This window comes from Vulpes vulpes, unplaced genomic scaffold (genome assembly GCF_048418805.1).
Source record: "Vulpes vulpes isolate BD-2025 unplaced genomic scaffold, VulVul3 u000000659, whole genome shotgun sequence".
In the NCBI taxonomy this organism is placed as follows: domain Eukaryota; kingdom Metazoa; phylum Chordata; class Mammalia; order Carnivora; family Canidae; genus Vulpes; species Vulpes vulpes.
Window position 1 is genome coordinate 242,358 of NW_027325797.1, and position 22,676 is coordinate 265,033.

The following is a 22,676-nucleotide window of genomic DNA, read 5'->3' on the forward strand; positions in this document are numbered from 1 at the left end:
ACATCCAGCCCCCTGAATCCTGGTGGAAGATCCATCCAATTTTCCAGAAGACATACTTTCTTGTCAGTTTGATTATAAACAGTTTGCAAACACAAAACAAATAGACGATGTAGATGAAAACAAATCCCAATACCTAGGCTCACGAGATATAAAGGAACTAAAACTTATGGAATATCATTATGTTCTAGGTCCTGTAGACAGTGCTTGTTTTATTATCTATTAATCTTTATCCTTTTACAATTATATAGTGCCCAAACCGAGGCACAGAGAGACTATGTTACCCAAGGTAACACACTAAGGGTTAAGGAAAGGAGCCAAACTCCACCTGTCTGTCTCTCAAATTCGTGCTTCTTCCACTCTCTTTCAAAAGGAGATTCCCACTTACAGTTGATAAATTGTCTCACTTGATGTTCAATCTTATTCCTTAGGAGTGTAAAAATCCATATTTAAGAAGGTACAGGACTAGATGTAGCTGACGCTTTAATAGAGCATATTTTAGCTTTCAGAAAGCTGCGTAAAGCTAACCCTGCTCAAAGCCTCCCTGATTTAAACTATACAAGTACAATGAAAAGAACAGAAAGTGCCTTTTGGAACTTTGCTTCTTACATTTAATCCTTTATATTCCTGTATTTATTAGTATTTTAACTATTTAAACCACAAAGGTAAATGATTTCACAGATTAAAAAAAATGTTATCTTGAGTTTTTCCTAGTTTGTGGCAACCATGGATAGTGAGGTTTCTCAACCTCAGCCCTGCTGGCATTTGGGTTCTGCTAATTCTTTGCTGGAAGGAGTTGTTCTGTGCATTGTAGGATATTTAGCGGTGTCTCTGGCCTCTTCTCATTAGATGCTAGTACATGTTCCCAGTTGTGACAAGCAAAATTGCCTCCATACATTGCCAAATGTCCTGTGGGAGTAAGGGGCAAAATCATTTCAGGTTGAGAACCACTGATATAAAGAAATAATTGCAGACTGTGTTCTCTGCTAATTTTATTTTTTCTGAAAGAATGACTCTGTGTTTCACATCCAAACTTCAGAGAGGATACATATTTCTCAATACAACATTTTTCTACCAACATTTATTCAAGTAAATTTTAATTTATGTACCCAAAGTGCAAGGCAACATTTTAAACAATGAAAAGTGTGGGACAAGTCTGTATTTAAATTGTAAGCAGAATTGATAGATCATCAGAATCATGTGGAGAAATTCTGAGAAGCGTACCGTCTCAACAAAGAGGAAGTGCACCCAGGATGGTGCTGACTCAGCCTGCACCCATGCACTGAAAAAAAAAAAAAAGGCATCTATTTGTTACTAACCATTGTGATGATTTGGCAATCAAGGAATTACAGTAGTTTAAGCGTTTTTATAACCTGTTAATTTACTATTCACACATGGTTATTTTACTTACATTTTGGGAAATTGGACAGGAGTGTGGATCGACTAATACCATATGATTTTTTTTCTTTTAAAATGATGGAAAAGAACTGTCTTCATGCAGAACACCTGATTTTTAGGAAGGAAAACTAATATTAAGTAGGAGACACTTAAAATTTTATCTGCCTTGTTTTTTTTTAAAGATTGTATTTATTTATTCATGAGAGACACACACACACACACACACACACAGAGAGAGAGGCAGAGACACAGGCAGAGGGAGAAGCAGGCTCCATGCAGGGAGCCTGACGTGGGACTCGATCCCAGGTTTCCAGGGTCAGGCCCTGGGCTGAAGGTGGCGCTAAACCGCTGGGCCACCCGGGCTGCCCCACCTTGGTTATTTCATAAACACATCTCATCTTATTATTTCAACTAGGTTATAGTTGTCAGCCTCAGCCCTACCTCCTGTTTCTGACTTACATGCAGAACCTGTGGGTGCTCTAATTTAACCCCCAGACTCACACCAGAAAGTAGGAATGAGGCTGTTCCTTGGAGAAGTGAAATGACAGTTACGGGCAGGGTGGTATCCTTTGGGTGGAAGTGGCATTCTCCTTGCTTTTCACCTGCAGAAGACCACTCTTAGCATTTGACGGTAACACTTAGCATGTGCCAATACCGCTTTTCATAAAGTGCGATATTTATTACTCCCTCATTAAATTCATCCTTCTGCATGTGCTACTGTGTCACTCTCCCAACAATCTTGGCAGGTAGGCTTTATTATCATATTCATTTTAAAGAAGAGGAAACTGGGGCCCAACATTACTGCTGGTAAGGGTGAAAGCCAAAATTTGAGCTTGGCTTCCCTCTTCCATTTTCAAGGCAACCATACTAGTTAGTGAGTTGTTAGTTTTATTGCTATGAACTACCATAAATTTAATGGCTCCAAATAACACACCTTTATTGTCTTACAATTTTTGGAGTTGAGTCATGGCCTAGTCGGTTGCCTCTGTTCAGGGTCTCACGTGGAGGACTACAATCGAGGTATTAGACAGCCTGTATTTCCATCTAGAGACTCAAGTGGGGAAAACCCACTTCCAAGCACAGTCAGGTTATTGACAGAATTTATTTCCTTGTGGTTGTATGACTCAGCCCTGGGGTTCTCCAGCTCAATGCCCTCAGTTCCTTGCTTTCTCAATATGACTGCTTACATCAGGCCACCGGAGAGAATCTTTCACCCCTGTTGGTTAAGATGGAAGGAAGGATGGAGAGTTTGTGATAAGGATTTGAGTGTGTGTGGCTCGGCCATTTTGAGTTTCCTTTTAGGGAAGCTGCAATTATTTCTAAAACGCTGATAGAACCCAGAATTCTAGTACGTATGTTCAACATCTGCAAGGTCTGCTTGGACTTGGTTGGAACCATTCACTCTTCTTCCTGTGAATGTATTTGACCTTACTGCTAGTGGTTCTTGCCTAATTGGAGTCCCAAAGTGAATATATGAAGGCAAAAGAAGGAGTCAAAAATGACTCCCAAATTTCTGACTTTAAAAACTGAGTGGCTGGTCATATCATTTATGAAAGACAACCAGGTTAGGGGGAACAGAGGGGAGTTGCAAATGAAATATGCATTGTCCTTACTGGCGTCTACTATCAGTTTGGAATATTATTCCAGATAATTCTAAATACAACTCTCCAAATATTCTGAAGAGCCTTCCTATTAACAGAGAAACAAACAAATAAAAAAATAGATCTGGATTATTTTATTGCATTGCTTGGTTTACAGAATAGGAAGGACTCTCTAAGGCTCTGCACCCCTCAGTGTAAAATATTAATACATACACATAAATAGCATTTGAAAACATACAAGGAGAGCTGAAAACCTCAGCAGAGAGCCGTGAGTGAGTGCCCTAGCTTACAGACTAGTAAGGGTAGACATACAATTAATGAACAAATAAAATACATAGTGTATCAGAAGGTAGTAAGTGCTTTGGGGAAAAAAAATAACAAGTGAACAGGAGAGAGGCCCATAATTTTATGTAGACTGGTGGGGGAAATTTTATTGCAATTAAAAGATTTGAAGAAAGACCCAAAAGAAGTAAAAGAAGAAACAATAGAAAAAAATTACAGGAAGAGTGTTCAAGGTGGAGGGACTGCCAGTGTACAATTTCTAAAGAAAGTATATGTCAAGTAATAGCAAAAGGCCTGTCGGACTGGGGTAGAGGGAACGAGGACGAGTAGTCAGAAGGTCAGAGCAGAAATGCGAGTTCCAGTTTTAGCATATGTGCTGCCGAAGCGAGCACAGAAATGAGAGTTCAGGTCCCCATAAGGACATTTAGGGACTACGGCCTTTATTAGGAATGAAAGAAAATGGGTTGAAGCAGAGGAATGACATGGTCTGATTTTGGATGGGGGAAAAAAAATCTACGTCTGCCAAATGGAAAATAGACCAAGTGGTGGGGGTGCCCAGTTGATTGCCCACTGCAGTAATGCCAATGGGAGATTATGAGCCAGAGTACTTGTGAGATGATGACAAATAATCAGACTGAATATTTTTTGAAGTTAGAACTAGTAGGTTTTAATGATAGACTGGATGGGGTGTGTGAAAAAAATAGAAGCACCAAAGAGACTCCATGGTTTTTGGAAGATGATATTTCAAAGGGATTGGACTATGGAGAAGTGAAGGATGGCTTAATAACTAGACGGGCCAAGGGGTCAAAAGTAACTTTTTAAAAAAGTTTTTATTCAATTATAGCATAAAAACAAGAGAACACAAGTCATATATGTACAACACCAGCATCCAGATCAAGCCCATAGACTGTGTGGATTCCCTTCCAGTAACACCCTCCTCCCCAATGGTAACCGCTATCCTGCTTCTAAACTCTCTTGGTTTAGCTTGTGTTTAAACTTTATACACATAAAATCATATCATATGTACTCTTTTGTACATGGCCTTTTCCCCACAAACATTGTATTTGTGGGATTTATCTATATGGCTGCATGTAATTATGGTCTGTCCACTCAGACTGTATTACTGGTTAGAACTCCATTGTGTGAACGCACCACTATTTTTATTTCTCTCTTTTATTGTTTATAGTCATTTGGATAGTTTCCTTTTGGAGGCAACTATGTATATTACTTCTATGACCATTTCCGTATATGTCATTTGGAAAACATATGTGTGCATTTTGTAGCATCCTCCCCTTGGGGCAGGACCCAAAATTTAGACCCAGGGGACAATATTGAGACCCTCTTTATTGGGTAGGTCGTGTTGTTTACCTCAGTACAGTAATAAAGTGGATATTCTTTCCATATGGATGATTTCTTATTTGGTCTAGGACTCAGATGGAGAAGAGCATTGTTCTAAATTATAATCTTTAAAGCCAGATATTTCAGAATAAAGTCATTAAATGAGACAATATAGAGCCACATTCATTTGACAGAAATTGACTTCAATTGGCAGAAATGGAGCCATGTATTTTTTTAAGATTTTATTTATTTATTCATGAGAAACAGAGAGAGAGAGAAAGAGAGAGGGAGAGAGGCGGAGACGCAGGCAGAGGAAGAAGCAGACTCCATGCAGGGAGCCCGATGTGGGACTGGATCCCAGGTCTCCGGGTTCACCCCCTGGGCCCAAGGTGGTGCTAAACGGCTGAGCCACCGAGGCTGTCCTGGAACCATATATTTTTAAAGTACTTTTAATTTAAAAGTTCTTGCAGTCCCTAATATCTAATGTTTAGCACTATGAGTGTGAAAATAATACAGGAGTGGAGCCTGCATAGCCACATGACTCGGCCTCTTCACACACACACAGGAGTGCACATTTTCTCTCTTTAGTAATGGAGTAGATGAATCACTTTCTGTTCAGTTTACCCACTCAGGATTTTGAGAGATTATTTTCAAGAGCAATGAAATTACACTGAGCAAGTGCAAAACAAAAGCTGTTTTCTAAAAGTTTATTTTGATGTCTAAGTCGTTGGAATTTCAGGAAAGTCTAATCACGCTTTGCCAGAAGCTCTGGATTTCTCCTCCTTTTTCTTCTAAGGTGTTACTCCTATCCATGACCTGGAAGAGCTTTTTGGCCTGTTGGATATGACCTAGTGACAGAGGCAAGGAAAATGCACTCTAGAAAAAAGAAAGTGTATTAGTAGTTATTAAAGTCTGATTTGGGAGGCTTTCTTTGACCCATATTTTAGATTGCATTCCCCCCATATGTGGTACAGTAGTAGCCTTTACCAAAATGTATGATTGCATCAATAGTTCAAACAAATTTCATTCTTTAATCTGCTGATCATGCTACCATTTACTAAGACCATAACTGAATCATAATTTATTCAATCATTTACTTCCTTCAAAAAATAAATTACGGCTTTTAGAAGAAAGGCAAGGATCTTTAAATTGTAAAGTCATGCCCTAAGAGGAGGTAAGGAAGAAAGCAGAAAAACAAACATATCAGAGATGCCCCAGTAAGATCTTATCACATTAGCAAGGGAATGGGGCCATGGAGACTCCAGGGAGGCAGGTGGCTGCATCTGTGAGAAGAGGGAGGAGATGCAAGCTTTCATTCTCAGCCTGTTTGCGTCATTCATTCTCCATGTGACTTTATGCAAGCCTTGGTTCTTTTATAAGGGATTGGGGGAAGTGATCTCTTTTTTTTTTTTTTTTAAGATTTTATTTATTGATTTGAGAGAAGCACAAGTGGAGGGTTGGAGGAGCAGACTCCCTGCTCAGCAGGGAGCCTGACTTGGGGCTTGATCCCAAGACTCTGAGATCATGACCTGAGTCAAAGGCAAACACTAAACCAACTAAGCCACTAAGCCAACTAAGCCACTAAACTTTAAACACCCAGTCCTGGGGCAGGATTTCTAAAGCCATTTCAACTCCATATTAAGCAATTCTCTAACTGGCCTGCTGGCCAGAAGGTACCCGGATGCCAGTGTCACCATGAAGAAACCCATTCCTAGAACTCTCTCATCACTACGAAAGTCACCTTCTACATGAACCTCTTGACCCATAGTTGAGTCCTCTATCTGACACCGGGATCATTATAGCTCAAAGTTGGGACCCAGCAGATGCCAGGTGACATGTCAGAGTACTCACCCCAGGGTTGTTGGAGTGCACCTCTTTCCACCAAAGAGTAGAAGCATATGCAGCCATCAGGAGCTCCAGCACAGTGAAGATGAGCATCACCACCAGCAGCCCCTGTGAATCAAGCCAGGGATGGTTGGGGCCTGACTGGAGAGAGGAGACTGGGAGGCGAAGGCTGAGTCCTGGCAGTGGACAGAAGAGGGAATAAGCAGCAAGAGCTCTGTCTTAGAGCCGGGGAGTAACCCTGCCTTCATCTCCAGTCATTTTTACTGTTATGATGTTTCTAGCGTGGAGTTCTTATTTATCCGGAAACAGTCTCCATTCATGCCTTCAATCTGAAATCTCATGAATTTTTTTAAATTCTGAAATTTTGCCAGTTATTTCTCTTCGCATGCTTCCCCCTGCCCTGGCCATTCTCTCAGAGCTCACATTACATGTTCACTGCGCCCTCCCTGTCTGTTAACCTGTCACTAAGATTTTCAGATTTCTATTGTAATGTGTTGTGCTCTGGATGATTAAACAGACGTAAGTTTCATCTCACTATTTCTTTGGATATGTTGAATCTGCTATTTAACTGATCTGCTAAACTTTTAATTTCAAAGATTATGCTTTGCATTTCTAGTCATACTGTATAGTTCTTTCTCAAATCTACTTGTTCTTTTTTCTTACTGTCATGTTCTTTCATTTTGGTTTTAATTCCTTTTTTATATCATTTAAAAATATTTTTATTATAGTCTTCGAGATTAGTATATAACCTCCATTTCTTGAGCAACTAACTTTCATATTTGTTCTGTTTGCTGCTGTTCTCCATTTTTTCTTAATGTTTTTCAAAATACCTTTATTCTCAGATGATGTCAGTACATGGTGGGGGGGGAGGAGAGAATTTTTTAACATGGATTGGGTTTATGGATGACTCCTTAGATGGAAATTTTAGGTTTGATTCTTTTTTTTTTTTTTTTTTTAGGTTTGATTCTGATAGAATCTCAGGGGTTCCACAGACCCAAGAACAAATTTTAAATTAATCCTTGTATTTTGAGATTCCTATATTTTATATGTAATTTCAGAATTGGATACTGTCTATATGTGCACATGGTTTGGTGAGATGAATTCATCCCAGAAACTTTTAGGGTGGAGTTTCTTAAAGCTTCGTGAGATGTTGGGCAGAGTTTTCCTTGTCTTGTTTTCATTAATAGGATAAACATTCAATCTCTGCTTCTAATGTTTTTGCAGGGCGCTCAATGGGGGGCTAAAAAACTTCAGATTTGTCATGGGCATTAAAATGTCATAACCCAGCTTGAAACACCTGTGTTCCCATCCAGATTTCTCTGGTTTTCTGGTCTTAGCTCTTGTTTGGTTACCTGGCTGAAGGATCCTTCTTAGCTCCTGGAACATAAGACGCCTTTCTTCCTTGAGTTTTTCCTTGTTTCCATCCTCCCATCCTTCCTTCTTCAACTTCAGATAGATATTTAAAATGTTTTTATGTGTTACTTTACTTAAGTTATCTTTGTATTGATAAAGAAAGAGTGGGCTTTTGGGGTCAGTCCTATGTGATTTATCTGATTTTGCAGGAAGTTCTCTGGTTGTCTGAAAGCAAGAGGCAGTTTAATGTATTGATAGTAGTTTTCATGGAGTTAAACCCTCAGTGTCCCAACAGGGAGGCTGTTTCCTTCACCCTCATGGTTTTGCCTGATGTCTGCCCTGCACTAGGGTTATGCTAGCTCCTGGGCTTCCTGACACAGAGTTTCTAACATTCTGTTCCCTTCCACTTCCATGAGCTCCAAGATCAAAGGGATTGCTTTTGACAAACTCTGGGTCACATAGGCAGACTCACAGGAGGCTGTGAGTCTGGAAACTTGCACGCATTTTCTGGGATCCGTGAGAAGGGAATAAGAGATATTATATTTGTCTCCCTGGCTCCTGTTGGAGGAGTCACAAGGGAAGAATTATTTTTCTTCTTAAAAGGCCAAAGTTTGTGGTTTTATTTTTTTTATTTTTTTATTTTTTTAATTTTTATTTATTTATGATAGTCACAGAGAGAGAGAGAGAGAGAGAGAGAGAGAGAGAGGCAGAGACACAGGCAGATGGAGAAGCAGGCTCCATATACAGGGAGCCCGACGTGGGATTCGATCCCAGGTCTCCAGGATCACGCCCTGGGCCAAAGGCAGGCGCTAAACCACTGCGCCACCCAGGGATCCCCAGTTTGTGGTTTTAAAATTAAGAGACTGTATAGAGAGGATTGACTAAGTCAGGATTTTTATCATGAACAAGTGATGACCATCCATGTGGGTGGTGGTGGTGGTGGGGGGGAAGTAGCAAGAAAATGCTACCCAGAGATGCTGGCATTTATGCTAGGAGTGGAATCTATTGGGCAGTCTCCCATCCCCTTCTCCCTCTGCCAGACCTGTTCGGCCAAAGTGCAATAATTATGTGTTTGGGCTTAAAGTCCAAGTTCTATAGCTAACTTAATGTGGCTACATCAATCCCAAATCAAATTCAAATAAGGAGGGATATTTATGCCTGTGAGGAGGAAAATGCTTGCTCAACAAAGGGGGGCGCCCTGAGAGCTAAACCAATTGAAAATGGAATTTTTTTAATGTAAGAAAGACTGCTGACCACCTCCTCTTTATCCATTCATCTGTGAATGGACTCCTCAGTTGCTTCCATAGCTTGGCTATTGTAAATAATGCTGCAATAAGCACAAGGGTGCGTATTTCTTTTCAAACGAGTGTTTTTGTCTTCTTTGAGTCAATACCCAGTAGTGGAATTATTGGATCATATGGTATTTCTATTTTTAATTTTCTGAGGAGCCCTCATACTGTTTTCCATAATGACTGGAAATGCACCAATTTACATTCCTACCAATAGTGCATGTTGTCCTCTTTACCCCACATCCTTACCAACATTTGTTGTTTCTTGTGTTTTTGATACTAGCCATCCTGACAGGTATGAGGTGATACCTCATTGTGGTTTTGAATTTCATTTCCGTGATGATAAGAGATGTTGAACATCTATTCACATGTCTGTCAGCCATCTGTATGTCTTCTTTGGAAAAATAACTGTTAATGTCTTCTGCCCATTTTTAATTGGGTTATTTGTTTTTTCAGTGTTGAGTTGTATAAGTTCTTATATATTTTGGATATTAACCCTTATAGGATACGTCATTTGCAAATATCTTATCGGATTTAGTATATTGCTTTTTCTCTTTATTAATGTTTTCTTTGCTGTGCAGAAGCTTTTTATTTTGGATGTAGTCCAAGTAGTTTATTTTTGCTTATTTCTCTTACCAGAGGAGAAATATCTAGAACCCACAGCCCTTCTTGATTTCCTATTTTGACTTGGCACAATTCATCCCCTGTATTTTGCAATCTGCTGACAGGACTCATTCAACCACATTTTTTTTTTTTTTTTATGTCTGCTTCCAGGATTCAGATCAAGAAAGTACAAACTGCTGAAAAACCAGAGATTATGCAAATAAGAGAAGCTGAGATTTCATATGACAGGATATTGAGTTTGAAACTACTTACCGTCAGACTGACGCTAGCCAGGAGACATTCCTTGAATTCATATATTGCATAATAGTACATCGAATAAGGCAGAGAGGATAGATATTCCCTTTCTGAGTCACAGCGTTGAGAGACAGTCCCCAGGGCTACCAGGCCATCAGCAAGGAGGAAGAGGCCTGCTCCAGCGGCGAGAGAACTCACCACGTTTGAGATCAGGCTGCTCATGGCCTGAAAAAGAAGTTCTGCATGGGGATCTCATGGCAGAAGCAGCAAGTGGTGCTGCTATCCCTCCATCCATCGCACCGCAATGGTGCTTCCTTGAGCCTGTTTGCCCTCTAATCCGCATACTCCGGTAGCACAGACTGCTTTATTCACCTCTGTATCCCACTTCACTATCTAGTCACCTGATATAATTCATAAATGTCTGTTGAGTGAGAGAATGCACAAACAATTCCTTCTTCAGCATAGGGCTTCTAGATCCTTGACTCTTGGCAGCACTGAAGACAGACGTGGCACTGCTCAAGCCACTACCAGCATATTCCTTGACTTCCTCCACAGCCCTAGAATAATTCTTTCACTTTAAGACCTTCTCAGAGGGCCTAGACCAATCTATGGCTTTTCTTTCCTTAAGAGAGAAAACTGGAGGAGCTGGAACATCTATCTATAGGTGGATCAAGCCTGAGAACCACATGTGCCAATGTGCCGCATGCTGGGTCACATTCTACATTTTGGGGTAAAGGGTTCTCACAGAATATGTTTCCTATGTAAAGACGCTGATGTCCTAGACTCTGTGACAGGTTCTCCACACATACTCTTTCCTATTTGAATATCACTGTAGGATGCCATGTGTTGGGAGGATGGTTGCTCTGCCCCCTTCTCCCTGGGCTTGGTAGCTCTGTGGCTTCAAGTGCTGAGTTACTGAAGGAAGAGCAGAAAGATTGGGCAGTGCCATTGCCCAGGGCTGCCATGTGAGCCGTGGAGCCCACGTATTTTCTTGTGTCCTATGTGTAGAGCCCACATTGTGCCAGGTCACCCCAAGTATTGTTTTCCTTTTTAGGGTACTCAGGACACTTGGGAAACCACCTGTGAGATCCACATGTTCCTCTTCCACATTTTATAAATGAGAAAGCTGAAGCTGAGAGAAGGAAGGAATTTTTTAAGCACACAAATTGGTCAGTGATAGAGCTTGGACAAGAGTGTAGGTTTCCTGGTTCCAAGTCCAGAATTCTGACTCCATCCAGTGGGATGAACTCTTCAAAATTCTGTCCACTGGTTCTTAGGTTTATATTCTAACTTCAAGTATCAGGAACGTGTCCCATATTAAGTACCCTCATCCATAGCTAACTAGACCCTGGACCTTCCTGAGTCAGGATGTGGCTTTTCCCTAAGTCATCTTTGTGAGCTTGTGACAGGGGAAAGGAGAGTGTTTTTATGGAGAGGATCAAAGGCCCCAACCACATATTTGTGACTTTTGTCAGGAAATTGGCCACAGTCTGATAATTCCTTAGATCTACAGAATCTAAGCCTACATCCCTGTGCCTCTGCCCTTGCCATTTAGGGAAATTGACTCATTATGAGACAGGTTTTTCCAGAAAAAGATCTCTAGGTTCTATCTGAGATGGTTGTTTACTATATTTAGGACCAAGATAACAAACTATAAAGACTCCATGGTATATTTTAAAAATTTCTACTGTTTAAGCAACTAAGGTAAATCTGCTCTAAGCTTGGAATATGACCCAGGAGTACATTGTGTAGGAGAAGAGCACTGGTCTAGAAGGCAGATAATTTGATGTTTACATCCCATTCTGCCAGTAGACCAGCAGTGAGAACTTGGGCTCTCTCCCCAGCTTGGAGCCCTATTTCCTTAAGTTGTCAAATGGAAACTTTGAACGAGGCTAACTCTGAAGTTCCTTTTTTTCCCAATGAGCTGAGATTTGATAACTCTCATACTTACAAAGGGTTTAGTTGACTTTTTCCCAGAAATAATGGAGAGGGATCCCGTAATGGCAAACTGCTCAGAAAAGAGAGAAATAATCAGTTCAGTTGTCTTGTGGAAATGTGGCCACCATATTATTATCCATCAATCAAGAAATAATGTAAAACTTTTAGAGAGATAGCCTAGGAATGGCGTGGGTCCATACTGGTAGAGAGGCCTGAGTTCCACTCTCTGGATGCTTATGTTGACTCTGAAGTCTGGGCCGATACACAGTGGATCTGGATTTATGTTAGCAAAAATCACCATGAGCTGAGGCGGCCTGGAGAGGAGGTGCACATGAATGGAGAGCAGGGCTCAGTTACAAGGTGGGAAGAGAAAGACCAAGGACTTGAAGCGGTAGGATGATGGGAGCGGCCAACAGAGGCACTTAGGAAAGGGGCTCTGATGGCACAAGCTACAGAAATGTGAGCTTCAAGCATTGCTGTAGGGGCCTGAGTTAGACTGGCTGCTGAGGAAGGTAGGAAGTACAGGGACAGATGTGAAGATCCCTTCATCCTGAAGCCCCAGAAGTCAGTAGTTGAGTCCAGTGCTGTTAAGGATCCAGCTTGTGGAGGGAGAATGTTCTGAGATGCTAAAGCATTGGCTAAGCTTGTGCCTTTGGGGGTTGGGTAGTCACAAGGGGAGGTCCAGAGTGGCCATTTCTTCCTTTCACAAGGGAATGTGGGAACCACAGTTACTGACCAGGTAGAGATAGGAGGACAAGTTATGCTCTGGAGACAGGGCTTCCTTACGTCACCGCAGTTTGTGTTTGCACAAAGGCTTTGTGCATGTAGACGTGGTGCTTCGGTAGAATCCATCTGCCCAGAACATGCACCTCTTTCTCCTTTCTACAGGATACTACTTGGACAAATAAGTGGCCCTCAGTGAGAGGCATGACTAGGCCCTGGCTATCTCCAAAGAAAATGATCTACTAGGCGCTTCTCCATGAGTATTTAGATAAAAAGCAGCAAAAAGTTTTCTAAGTTCTCAAGATTCCTCTAAACACATTAGTGTCCTTGCTTCCCACGAGTTATACCATTGCCAGTTTAATTCTCTGCAAACCTATGGCATCTACCAGTGGTGCTCATTCTATTTTAAAAATGACCTTTTCACTCTCTACTTGATTGTTCTTAAACTGGAGGAAATCCAATGGCCTTATCAAAGGCAGAAAAAAAGTGAAAACTCTTCCATTTTTCCAGTGGTAGGCTGTGAGGCCAGGGAAGAAATGCTGTACTAGTATGCCCTCTGTATTACCCTCTTGCCGCCTGCCCCAACCAGCCACTCCCTGGGATGGTGACACAGGAGGAGGGATTAGGCCCCTCTGGTGCTCTTCTTGAGTTGAAGAACTGTGACATAGGAACTTAATGACAGAGGGAAAGTCAGAGGCTTGGCTGCCTTCTCCTCTCTCCCTACCTCTTGGGAGTCATTTAGCACCTACTTAGTGTTAAAAAGCATGTTCTTTCTTGGAGAACCCACTCTACTCACACATAGAGCTCCTACAAATGGGTACCCAGACATCAAAATGGTGGAAATTGTTGGCTTGACGTGGGAAGAGTAGGGACCAGAAACCAAAATGGCCCCCAAACTTGAAATCAACAGGCAACACAGGATCTGGATAATCTACAAGAGACAAGAAAGAAAATTCTAGGAACATTCTTTGAACAGATGAAAGTGATTGTTTGAATGTACATTGTGTTTATAGAGTATAAAATATGTTATAATTTATCATATTAAAAAGGAAAAAAAACGGGTGCCTGCGTGGCTCAGTCAGTTAAGCATCTGACTCTTGATTTCAACTCAGGTCATGATCTCAAAGTTGTAAGATCAAGCCCCATGCTGGGTGTGGAGCCTGCTTAGATTCTCTCTCTCCCTCTCCTGCTTCCCCTGCTACACTTTTTTGTAATCAATCTATCTCTAATAAAAAATAAATTAATTAAATCAAATTAAAAGGAAAATAAAATGTGTTAGAAGGAGCCAGAAGGCATTCTTTAAGAGAAAGTCATGAATAACTAACCGCTCCTTTTCTGATAGGATTATTAAACTAAGAAGTCAGGGAGCGATGATATGTGCATTTTGACTTTATTTTGAAAAATATAGTGAACAATTTTTTGTTTTTGTTGTTCTAGGAAAAGCAAATGGAGGAAAATTTTTCTGGACAGTAGCCCAGTTGGATGGATGTAGAAAGCAAACTTATCAAGAGAGTTAATAAAAGGACTCAATTTCAGTTGAAATAAAATAGAGTAGAAAGTCTCTAGTGCCATAGTTCATCTTATGTTCATCATAATTGGATTTTAATAATAATTACTATTTTCATGATCACCAGTGATAATAATAATACTCTATATTTGTTGAACACTTTCTAAACTCTGATTATTCAACTCATCTTTTATGGATAAGAAATATGGGGCACCAAGAGTTAAAATAGTTTGTACAAACCCACATAAATAATAAGTGGAAAATCTAGGATTTAGCCCTGTTGCTTTGATCTAGAACCCACACTCAAATCTGCTGTTTAATGCACATGCAATTCAAAGATGATAGAAACATGGGAGAAATAACCTAAAGCCAAGAGAATTCAGCCATTCATACAACTGATACTTATTAAATAGCTATTGTGGGCTAGCACCAGGGAAATGAAGCAAGTGAAAGTCACTGCCACTAGTCATTATTATGTCCTTTAAAGATATGTTCCTTGGAAAGTATGGAATGAGTTAAGAGCAAAGTAGTAGGAAATGTGATCCGAGAAGTACTGAGGGTGTGGTACAAACCATTGTAAGGCTTTGTAGGCTATTTTACCAATGTTGCCTTTCATTCATTTTTTTTTTAAGATTTTATTTATTTATTTATGAGAGGCACAGAAAGAGAGAGAGAGGCAGAGACACAGGCAGAGGGAGAATTAGGTTTCCTGCAGGGAGCCTGATGTGGGACTCCATCCCGGGACCCCGGGGTCACGCCCTGGGCTGAAGGCAGGCACCAAACCGCTGAGCCACCCAGGCATTCCATGTTACCTTTCATTCTGAGTGAAAAAGGAAGCAAAGTGGATAATTTTGAGCAAAGAGATTACATGATGCAATTTGTATTTTTAAGAGATCATTCTACTGCTGCATTGAGAATAGATGATAAGATTATAAGGAAACATAGCAGGGAGACCAATAAAAAGGGTGTTGCAGTAATTCACAAGTGAGATGGTGTTGACTTGAAAGAACATGTTGACAGTGGAGATAGTAAGTAGTAGTTGGGTTCTAGATGCACAATGAAGATTAAACATGTAGGATTTGCTAACACTTTAAATGTGGATTATAAAACATAGGAATGAAGGTTGTGTCCAAAGGTTTTGGTTTGAGCATCTGAAATGATGGAATTGACATTGATCTGAGCTGGGAAATGTTGTATGAGGGGTAGGTTTGGGGACAAAGATGAGGATTTCAGTCTGGGGCAGATTAGGGGAGAAATATGTAGAAGACAACCAAGTGGAAATGTACATAGGCTGTTGGATATATAAGAGGAGAGCCAGGTAAGGGGTATAGTCTTTTTTTTCCCTCCAAGTCATTAGGGAAGATAATATTTAAAACTATATGACTGGATGGGATCACCATTGCAGCAGAAGCAAAATAGGATCAATGACTAAGCTGTCGAACACTCCAAATATAGGATCTGGGAAATACATAGAAAAAACAAAAGAGTATAAGAGGAGCAGCCAGGAGAGAAGGGGGACAACCAGAAGGATGTAGAGTCCACAAATCCAAGTGATTAAAATGTTTCAAGTAGGAGAGAGTAGTCAGCTGCATTAAACACTTCTATTAGTTCAAGACCATAAACAACAGAGATTCAGAAATTGGGCTACTAATGTGGAGCAAAGGGGACAAATGCCATTGGATGTGATTCAAGAGAGAGTATTATTCAAGAGAAACTGGAAACATTGACTTCCTGTCCCTTAAAGGAGTGTTGCTGGAAAGGCAAGTAGCCAGTGAGGCAGTAGCTGAAGGGCACGTGAAGTCATAATAATTTGTTTCTACTCTTTAGTTCTCAAGACGGGAGAAGTCACAATAAGATTCTCTGCTCATGGAACTGATAAAAATAATGTGCAGGGAGAATAGCGAGTTAATGGAACAAGTAATAAGGAATGGGATCTACTGCACAAAAGGGAAGGTTATAATCTTCAATTAGAAGATGGCCATCTTGTTGGTAATGGGGAGGAAAAGGAAAATATATGGCACAGATGTAATTGCAGACGTGTAGCAGCTTGTGGACATTCTCTCCAGATTGCCTCAATTTTCTCAGTATTTTAGGAAGCAAGGAAATTAATGGAGAAGGAAGAAGCATTGGGAGTTTCAGGGGAGTAATAAAAGTGGCAATGACCCAGAGTTCCTCTGTATAGCAAGAGGACTTGGAGAATAGAGCTCTGTTTCTTTTTTTTTTCTTTTAACCTTATCATTGACCTATTATCCCAAGTGTGTAAAATAGTAGCTGGCACACTGAAAGTGCTCAAAAATGACAGCTGAATGTATGAATGAATGAGTGTATTCACAGAATCCCTTATTGGTTGCCGAAGCACACAGTGAAATGTGTTTGTGATTCTAGGCCACACCTAGGCTAGGTTGTAGGGAGCAGGGCAAGTCTGTACGGAACCTACTGTTGGAAGAAGTAAATTAAGGAGTGAGTATTGGTAAATGACAGGAGGATGAGAAACATTAATTGGTTTTATTTTCAAGCAACATATTCATCAAATGATTTTTCTAAGAATGATCACTTTTCAAAATTTGCCAGTACATCATTTAATGCTGTTTTCTAAAACATGGATCATTTTTAGATTTTTAAATTAAACGGTCTTCTGACATTTTAATTCTCCTATCAATTCTCAATTATTCCTAATATTAGAATTATCTAACAGAACCTTTTGAAGTTCATGACTGTTTAAATTACTTGAGGTAATAATTTTTCCAGTACTCAAGAATTTTTCAAATACATTTTTTAAAAAAAAATCGGAGTGAATTACTTAGTTGGGTGACATGAGATTCTGAAGTAGGACCTTTTAGAGATTGAGAGGAGGAGATTGATTTGGAAGTGTCCACGAGAAACAAAGGAGACACTACTTTCACTTCCTTGCCCAGAAGTGAGGGGCACAGTGGACAAAGTGCCCCTGGGAGCTGGGTTTCTGTCTGCACAACCAATAAAGAGACCTTTGAGAAACAAATTGGGAAATAAAGAGGATCATACTGTTCACTGGCCCTGAATTCCAGAGACCACAACTAGACAGGTTTCCAAAGTTGGAAAGGAATAGGAGTTAGGTCTTAAAAGGGGATAGTCAGAGCCATGTGGGAATTAAAGTCCTAGATATGAAGGATTATGACTGTGAATGCTTTGATGCATTGCAGTTAGGCAAAGAAGGAGAAAATGTTCAATGAAGTTAGTCCAGATTGTCTCATCTCAAAATGGTTAAGAAATGAGCTCAAAATAGAAAGATCTAATTTAATCCTATTGAGTAAAATCACGTGGTTATATCTAAAATCTATTATATTAAAAACAAATTACAGGAGACTTCCTTGTGTAGATTTAAGTGGACACCTAGTGGTTTTAGTTTACAGAAAAGCCTGAGGAGGGTAGAGTCTTCCCTTAAAGCCCCATTTCATGTCCCAAAGAGGCTGGAGTCAGATAGAAGGGAAAAAAAGAAGGAAAGAAAGAAAGAAAGAAAGAAAGAAAGAAAGAAAGAAAGAAAGAAAGAAAGAAGAAAGAAAGAAAGAAAGAAAGAAAGAAAGAAAGAAAGAAAGAAAGAAAGAAAGAAGAAAGAAAGAAAGAAAGGAAGGAAGGAAGGAAGGAAGGAAGGAAGGAAGGAAGAAAGAAAGAAAGAAAGAAAGAAAGAAAGAAAGAAAGAAAGAACTTTCCCAGATCCACTGCAGATCTGTAGTCTGAGGACATTCCTAGTATTTTCCCCAGTGTCCACCTTATAATGACAGTCACTTACTCCAAGGACTGTAGCTTCTTTCCGCAGATTGTTCTGTGGATTACCTTCTTTTTCATAGCCGTGTCTAGGTTTCTCTCTTTTGAGGACAATAATTCCATTTGGAGTAGAAGAGTCACAGATTCCCTTGGTCTTCAGCTGTGATAGCATGGTGCTGACGATGCTGGAAGAGGCAGTGAACTCAGTTAGGACCCGAAGTTCGACTTGAAGATGTGAAGCCATTTAAGGTTTTCTCCATTGTCTAAGGGGTGACCTGTCCTTTAGGAACAAAGGTGAATGTGGGAAGCAGTGGACACATTGGAAGGCCAGCATGCTTGGGTCCATTCACTGTGGGCAGAAAGCATGTCACTGGGAGAAAACTGTAAACATTTTGAGGAGTCCCACAATGGAGAGGTGAACAATTCACATAGAACTTGCCTTGCAGCCTTGAGAGTATCCATGTCACTGTCCTTCCAACAATCCCTGCTTCCAGCCTCCCTTGTGTACCTGTGTACCTCTGCTCCACTTGCGGTGCATCCCTGTACCACAGGTCCCAATATTGTACTTTTATGCTGTAACTATATTGCTCAGTCTTCCATCATAGTCTTGTTTTCTTTCCATTAAGATGGTGATTAATCCCAGTTCACATCTCTTTCTTGTATTGCTCTCATCCCACAAAGAATGACCCCCTTGCCTATGTTAGCTCAATAATTGTTATATGAACATTTATTTAAATCCTGCTAGGACAGCCTGGGTGGCTCAGTGGTTTAACGCGGCTTTCAGCCCGAGTGTGATCCTGGAGACCCAGGATGGAGTCCTGTGTCGGGCTCCCTGCATGGAGCCTGCTTCTCCCTCTGCCTGTGTCCCTGCCTCTCTCTCTCTCTCTGTGTCTCTCATGAATGGATAAATTCTTTATAGATAAATAAATAAATAAATAAATAAATAAATAAATAAATAAATCCTGCTAAATTCCAGGCACTAGGGCCATAGTAGCTCCAATATTTATAACAACTTAGGTGTTATTAACTCCATTTTTTCATTAGAAACTCAGGACTATAAGTTCAAGTGATTTTCATTATATGAAATACACAAGTGCTTAGCCTGGTACATTGAAAGTGTTTAATACATGGTAGCAAATATAATTATTATTATCTGGTATTTGCAAAACTGTCTGACCAAATCCATCTGGCTCAGAAGCTTGTGAGAGTTGTCTCAATACCACGGTAATTATCTCATCTTTCCTTCTTCTTTCCTAACATTGGGAGTTCCAATGTAGACTCAAGGGGCCCATCATCTGCTGCTCACCATCTCAACAGTGTTGCTGAGCCTTTGTGGTGTGAGCAGCAGAGTCCAGCCACTAGGATTCTCCTTAGATCTGTTGTCAGCACAACATTTTCCCTCTTGAAGGCCATAGTTTGTATAAAGGTCTGTGATAATCTGATGGTGCCTCAGTTCTGTTCCCTGATCCTTCCCCTCAATGTCCAAGCTCTCTTGGATGGAGTATAAACATATAAAGATTAGACCTGGCATCCACAATCTCATTACTGGTGAGGAAGATGGGACATTGATCTAGAAGTCCAATGCCTCAGCATCAAGTTACACGTCTGAACATATGTCCAGTCCTGTGCTCATATTCTATACTCACCAGCTATTACTAAACTCACCGTAAGCAAGTTGTTTTAGCCACTTCATAAGTTCATGGTAAGGAAGTGATGAGATGATGCATATAATGGGTTCAACATAGAGCGGGAGGTATGATATACTCTCAATAAATATTGGTTATATCTAAAGTTCATTGGAATTCCAGCTCAGATATGTATTAGTTGGCCACAGGCATGTTATTTCCCTTCATTTATCCTCAGTTTCATTATGCATAAAAAAGGGATAATAATGTTGTCATGAAGGACTCTTGTGAGGATTTGAATGAGGTGATTTAGATGAGTGTCTTTTGCTGTGTCTAGATGAGTGTCTTTTGCTGTGTCCATGTGATCTTTATCAGGTGTTCCATAATACTCAATAAAACGTTGGTGACCTGTACCCCACTCCTAGATCCATGCCCTGGTCATTTCTCATGCCCTCTGGGCATCAAGTACCTTATTTGAAAATTTATTAAAAATATAGTTTCCTTGTCTAAGGAGTTCATTTTCATTGGGAGGATTTTAGAATCTGAACATAAGAATAGTTACAGTAACATGAACAAGGAGGGGAATAGTGTTGACACTGCATCCTTTGAAGTAGAGCAGGGGCAAAAGGCCATCAATCAGCATTCTAGCACAAAAGCGTCAGGTTTGGAGAGATTCTGAGTTTCAAAATCAAACAGTAAAATGACAATAATTGCTAACATTTACTCAGCTCCCACTGTGAGTCTGGCACTCAAGTAAGAGTTTTGTGTAGAATCTCGTTTAGTCTACACAGGGACTCTCAAAAAAAGGTGCTATTTTTACTTGAAATCTATAGATAGGAAAGTGAGGCTTAGATTTTCCTCTGTGGTTAGGAACACAACAGGGCTGTCCACTATCACCATTGTTATTTAACATAGGACTGAAAGTCTCTGCCACAACCATCAGACAATAAAAAGAAATAAAAGGCATCCAAATCAACAAGGAAGAAGTCTAACTTTTACTATTTGCAGATGACACGATACTCTATATAAAAGTCTGAAAGTCCGCCAAAAATTTCCTAGAACTGATACACAAATTCAGTAAAGTAGCAGGATACAAAATCAACATACAGAAATCTGTTGGATTTCTATATACTAATAATGAAACAGCAGAAAGAGAAATCAAGGAATTGATCCCCTTTACCACTGCACCAAAACCTGTAAGATACCTAAGAATAAACCTAACCAAAAAAAGGAGTAAAAAATCTGTACTCTGAAAACTATACCACACTAGTGAAAGACATTGAAGATAACACACACAAAAAAATGGAAATGCATCCCATGCTCATGGATTGGAAGAAAAAAATACTATTAAAATGTCTATGTTACCCAAAGCAATTTCCACATTTAATCCAATCTCTATCAAAATTCTAACAGCATTTTTCACAGAGCTACCTGTAACAAATGATTCTAATATTTTTGGAGCCACAAAAGACCCCAAATAGCCAAAGTAATATTTAAAAAAGAAGACAAAGCTGAAGGCATCACAGTTCTGGACCAGTCACAAAAACCAGTCACAAAAGGCCAAATACTGTATGTTTGCACTCTGGAAGGCACCTGGAGAGCTCAAAATTTCATCAGGACAGAAAGAACGATGGCTACCAGGAGGAGAGGAAAGTGTGGAGTTAGTGCTTAATGGGCGTGGAGCTTCAGTCGTCTGTGGAAGGAAAAGTTCTGGAGTTCAATTGTGGGGATGGTTGCCCAGGATGAGGATGTACTATTCAGTTCTCCGTAGAGTAACATTTAGAAGTGGATTTATGCAGTTTAAGGCTACGACATACATAGTGCTACTTTTTAGAAGGAATCCTGCAGGGCCAGCGTTCTTTATGGTTCCACTGGAAGACTCCAGGCTGATGCCATCATGCCCAGACTCCACAGTCTGAGAGGGATGCTTGGTCCCTCCACATCCATCAAGCAGAGGCAAACTTAGGATGGCCCACAACTTTTCCAGACAGTTCTAAAACCTCCACTTTGGGGACAAATCATAGCTTAGAGGACAATTGCTCTGCATGCAGCAATTTTTTATATGACAGAAGTCGAATGGAACAATGGGTCCTAATGCAGGATCCAGTCTAATCGCACAGTATTTTCTGAGAGCACATTCTGTGCAGAGAATTGTAGAAAATCATCACCTCAAATCTTAGAGGAAACCTAAGGATTGTTTCACTCAGTTCTCTTGTTTTAACAGTGGGTACACCATGAACAGAGCAGGGAATTGCCTCATTGGCCAGGCAGGTGCTCAGAAGAAAGATAGAATAAGAATCTGATTCCTGGCTGGCTATTCCAAGAACAGTCATCTCCCCCCAAAATTCAGCTTCCCAACCAAGACGCCTACCTGTTTTGCAGCCCAGTCCTGTGAGTGGTAGCGGGTCGGCCAGCTCTCTGTTGGGGAACTCTCAGCCAGAACTTCCTACTGGCCCTTCCTGCCAGAATGACCTTGCTCCTCTGCTCTCCAGCCTCTGAGACTTCCCGCCCCTTTCTCAGGTCAGTAGTCATGATTACACAAGACATGAGCTCTGCTGTGCTTACATCCATGCATGAATTGATCTTGGCTTCCCCTTTCTAAATTTCAAGTTCTGGAAGCTGGCACAGAATGCAAGTAATGCACAAGAATAAAGAGCTTGTGAAGACCAGTGACTTACATGATCCTCGTTAGAATTCATTTCCCCCAGAGCCTTCCTGCCCCTTTCTCAGAGAAGTAGTTGTGATCACACAAGACATGAGCTTCGCTGCACTTACATCTACGCGGGGGAAGTACCTCTGCTTCCTCTTTCTAAGTTTCAAGGTCTGGAAACTGACACAGAATACAAGTAATGCACAAGAATAAGGAGCTTGTGGAGACTAGTGACTTGCATGATCCCAGGTGCAATTCATTTCCCCCATTCCTCTAGGCAAGTCAACTGGTTAAGCTTAGCCCGAATTTTCTGTCTACTAAGAGGGATGAGTAATAATGCTCCCACTGTTGGCTGTTGGGACAACTAAAGAGCAAGGAAGCAAAGAGCTTACAAAGAACAGGCGCTCAGTAACTAGGGATAGCAATAATGTTCATTTTGGATTTGGGAAAATTTATTTATTTTTCCATTTCCCAGGCTCTTGGCAAACTGAAAGCAACCTATGTGGACTTGCTGCCCAACTGTCACTGCTT

The 22,676-nt window shown here is 40.5% G+C and overlaps 1 protein-coding gene across 1 annotated transcript; it reads right to left on the reverse strand.

Moving 5' to 3' along the window:
- Positions 1–5,309: 5,309 nt before the first annotated feature.
- MS4A7 (membrane spanning 4-domains A7) lies at positions 5,310–22,243 on the reverse strand. The gene is given in 8 exon segments (XM_026018610.2): positions 5,310–5,441; positions 5,443–5,492; positions 6,468–6,569; positions 9,980–10,186; positions 11,913–11,969; positions 13,419–13,553; positions 17,896–18,055; positions 21,867–22,243. Coding segments are annotated over 8 exon segments (945 nt in total). The 5' UTR covers positions 22,067–22,243; the 3' UTR covers positions 5,310–5,407.
- Positions 22,244–22,676: the final 433 nt, after the last annotated feature.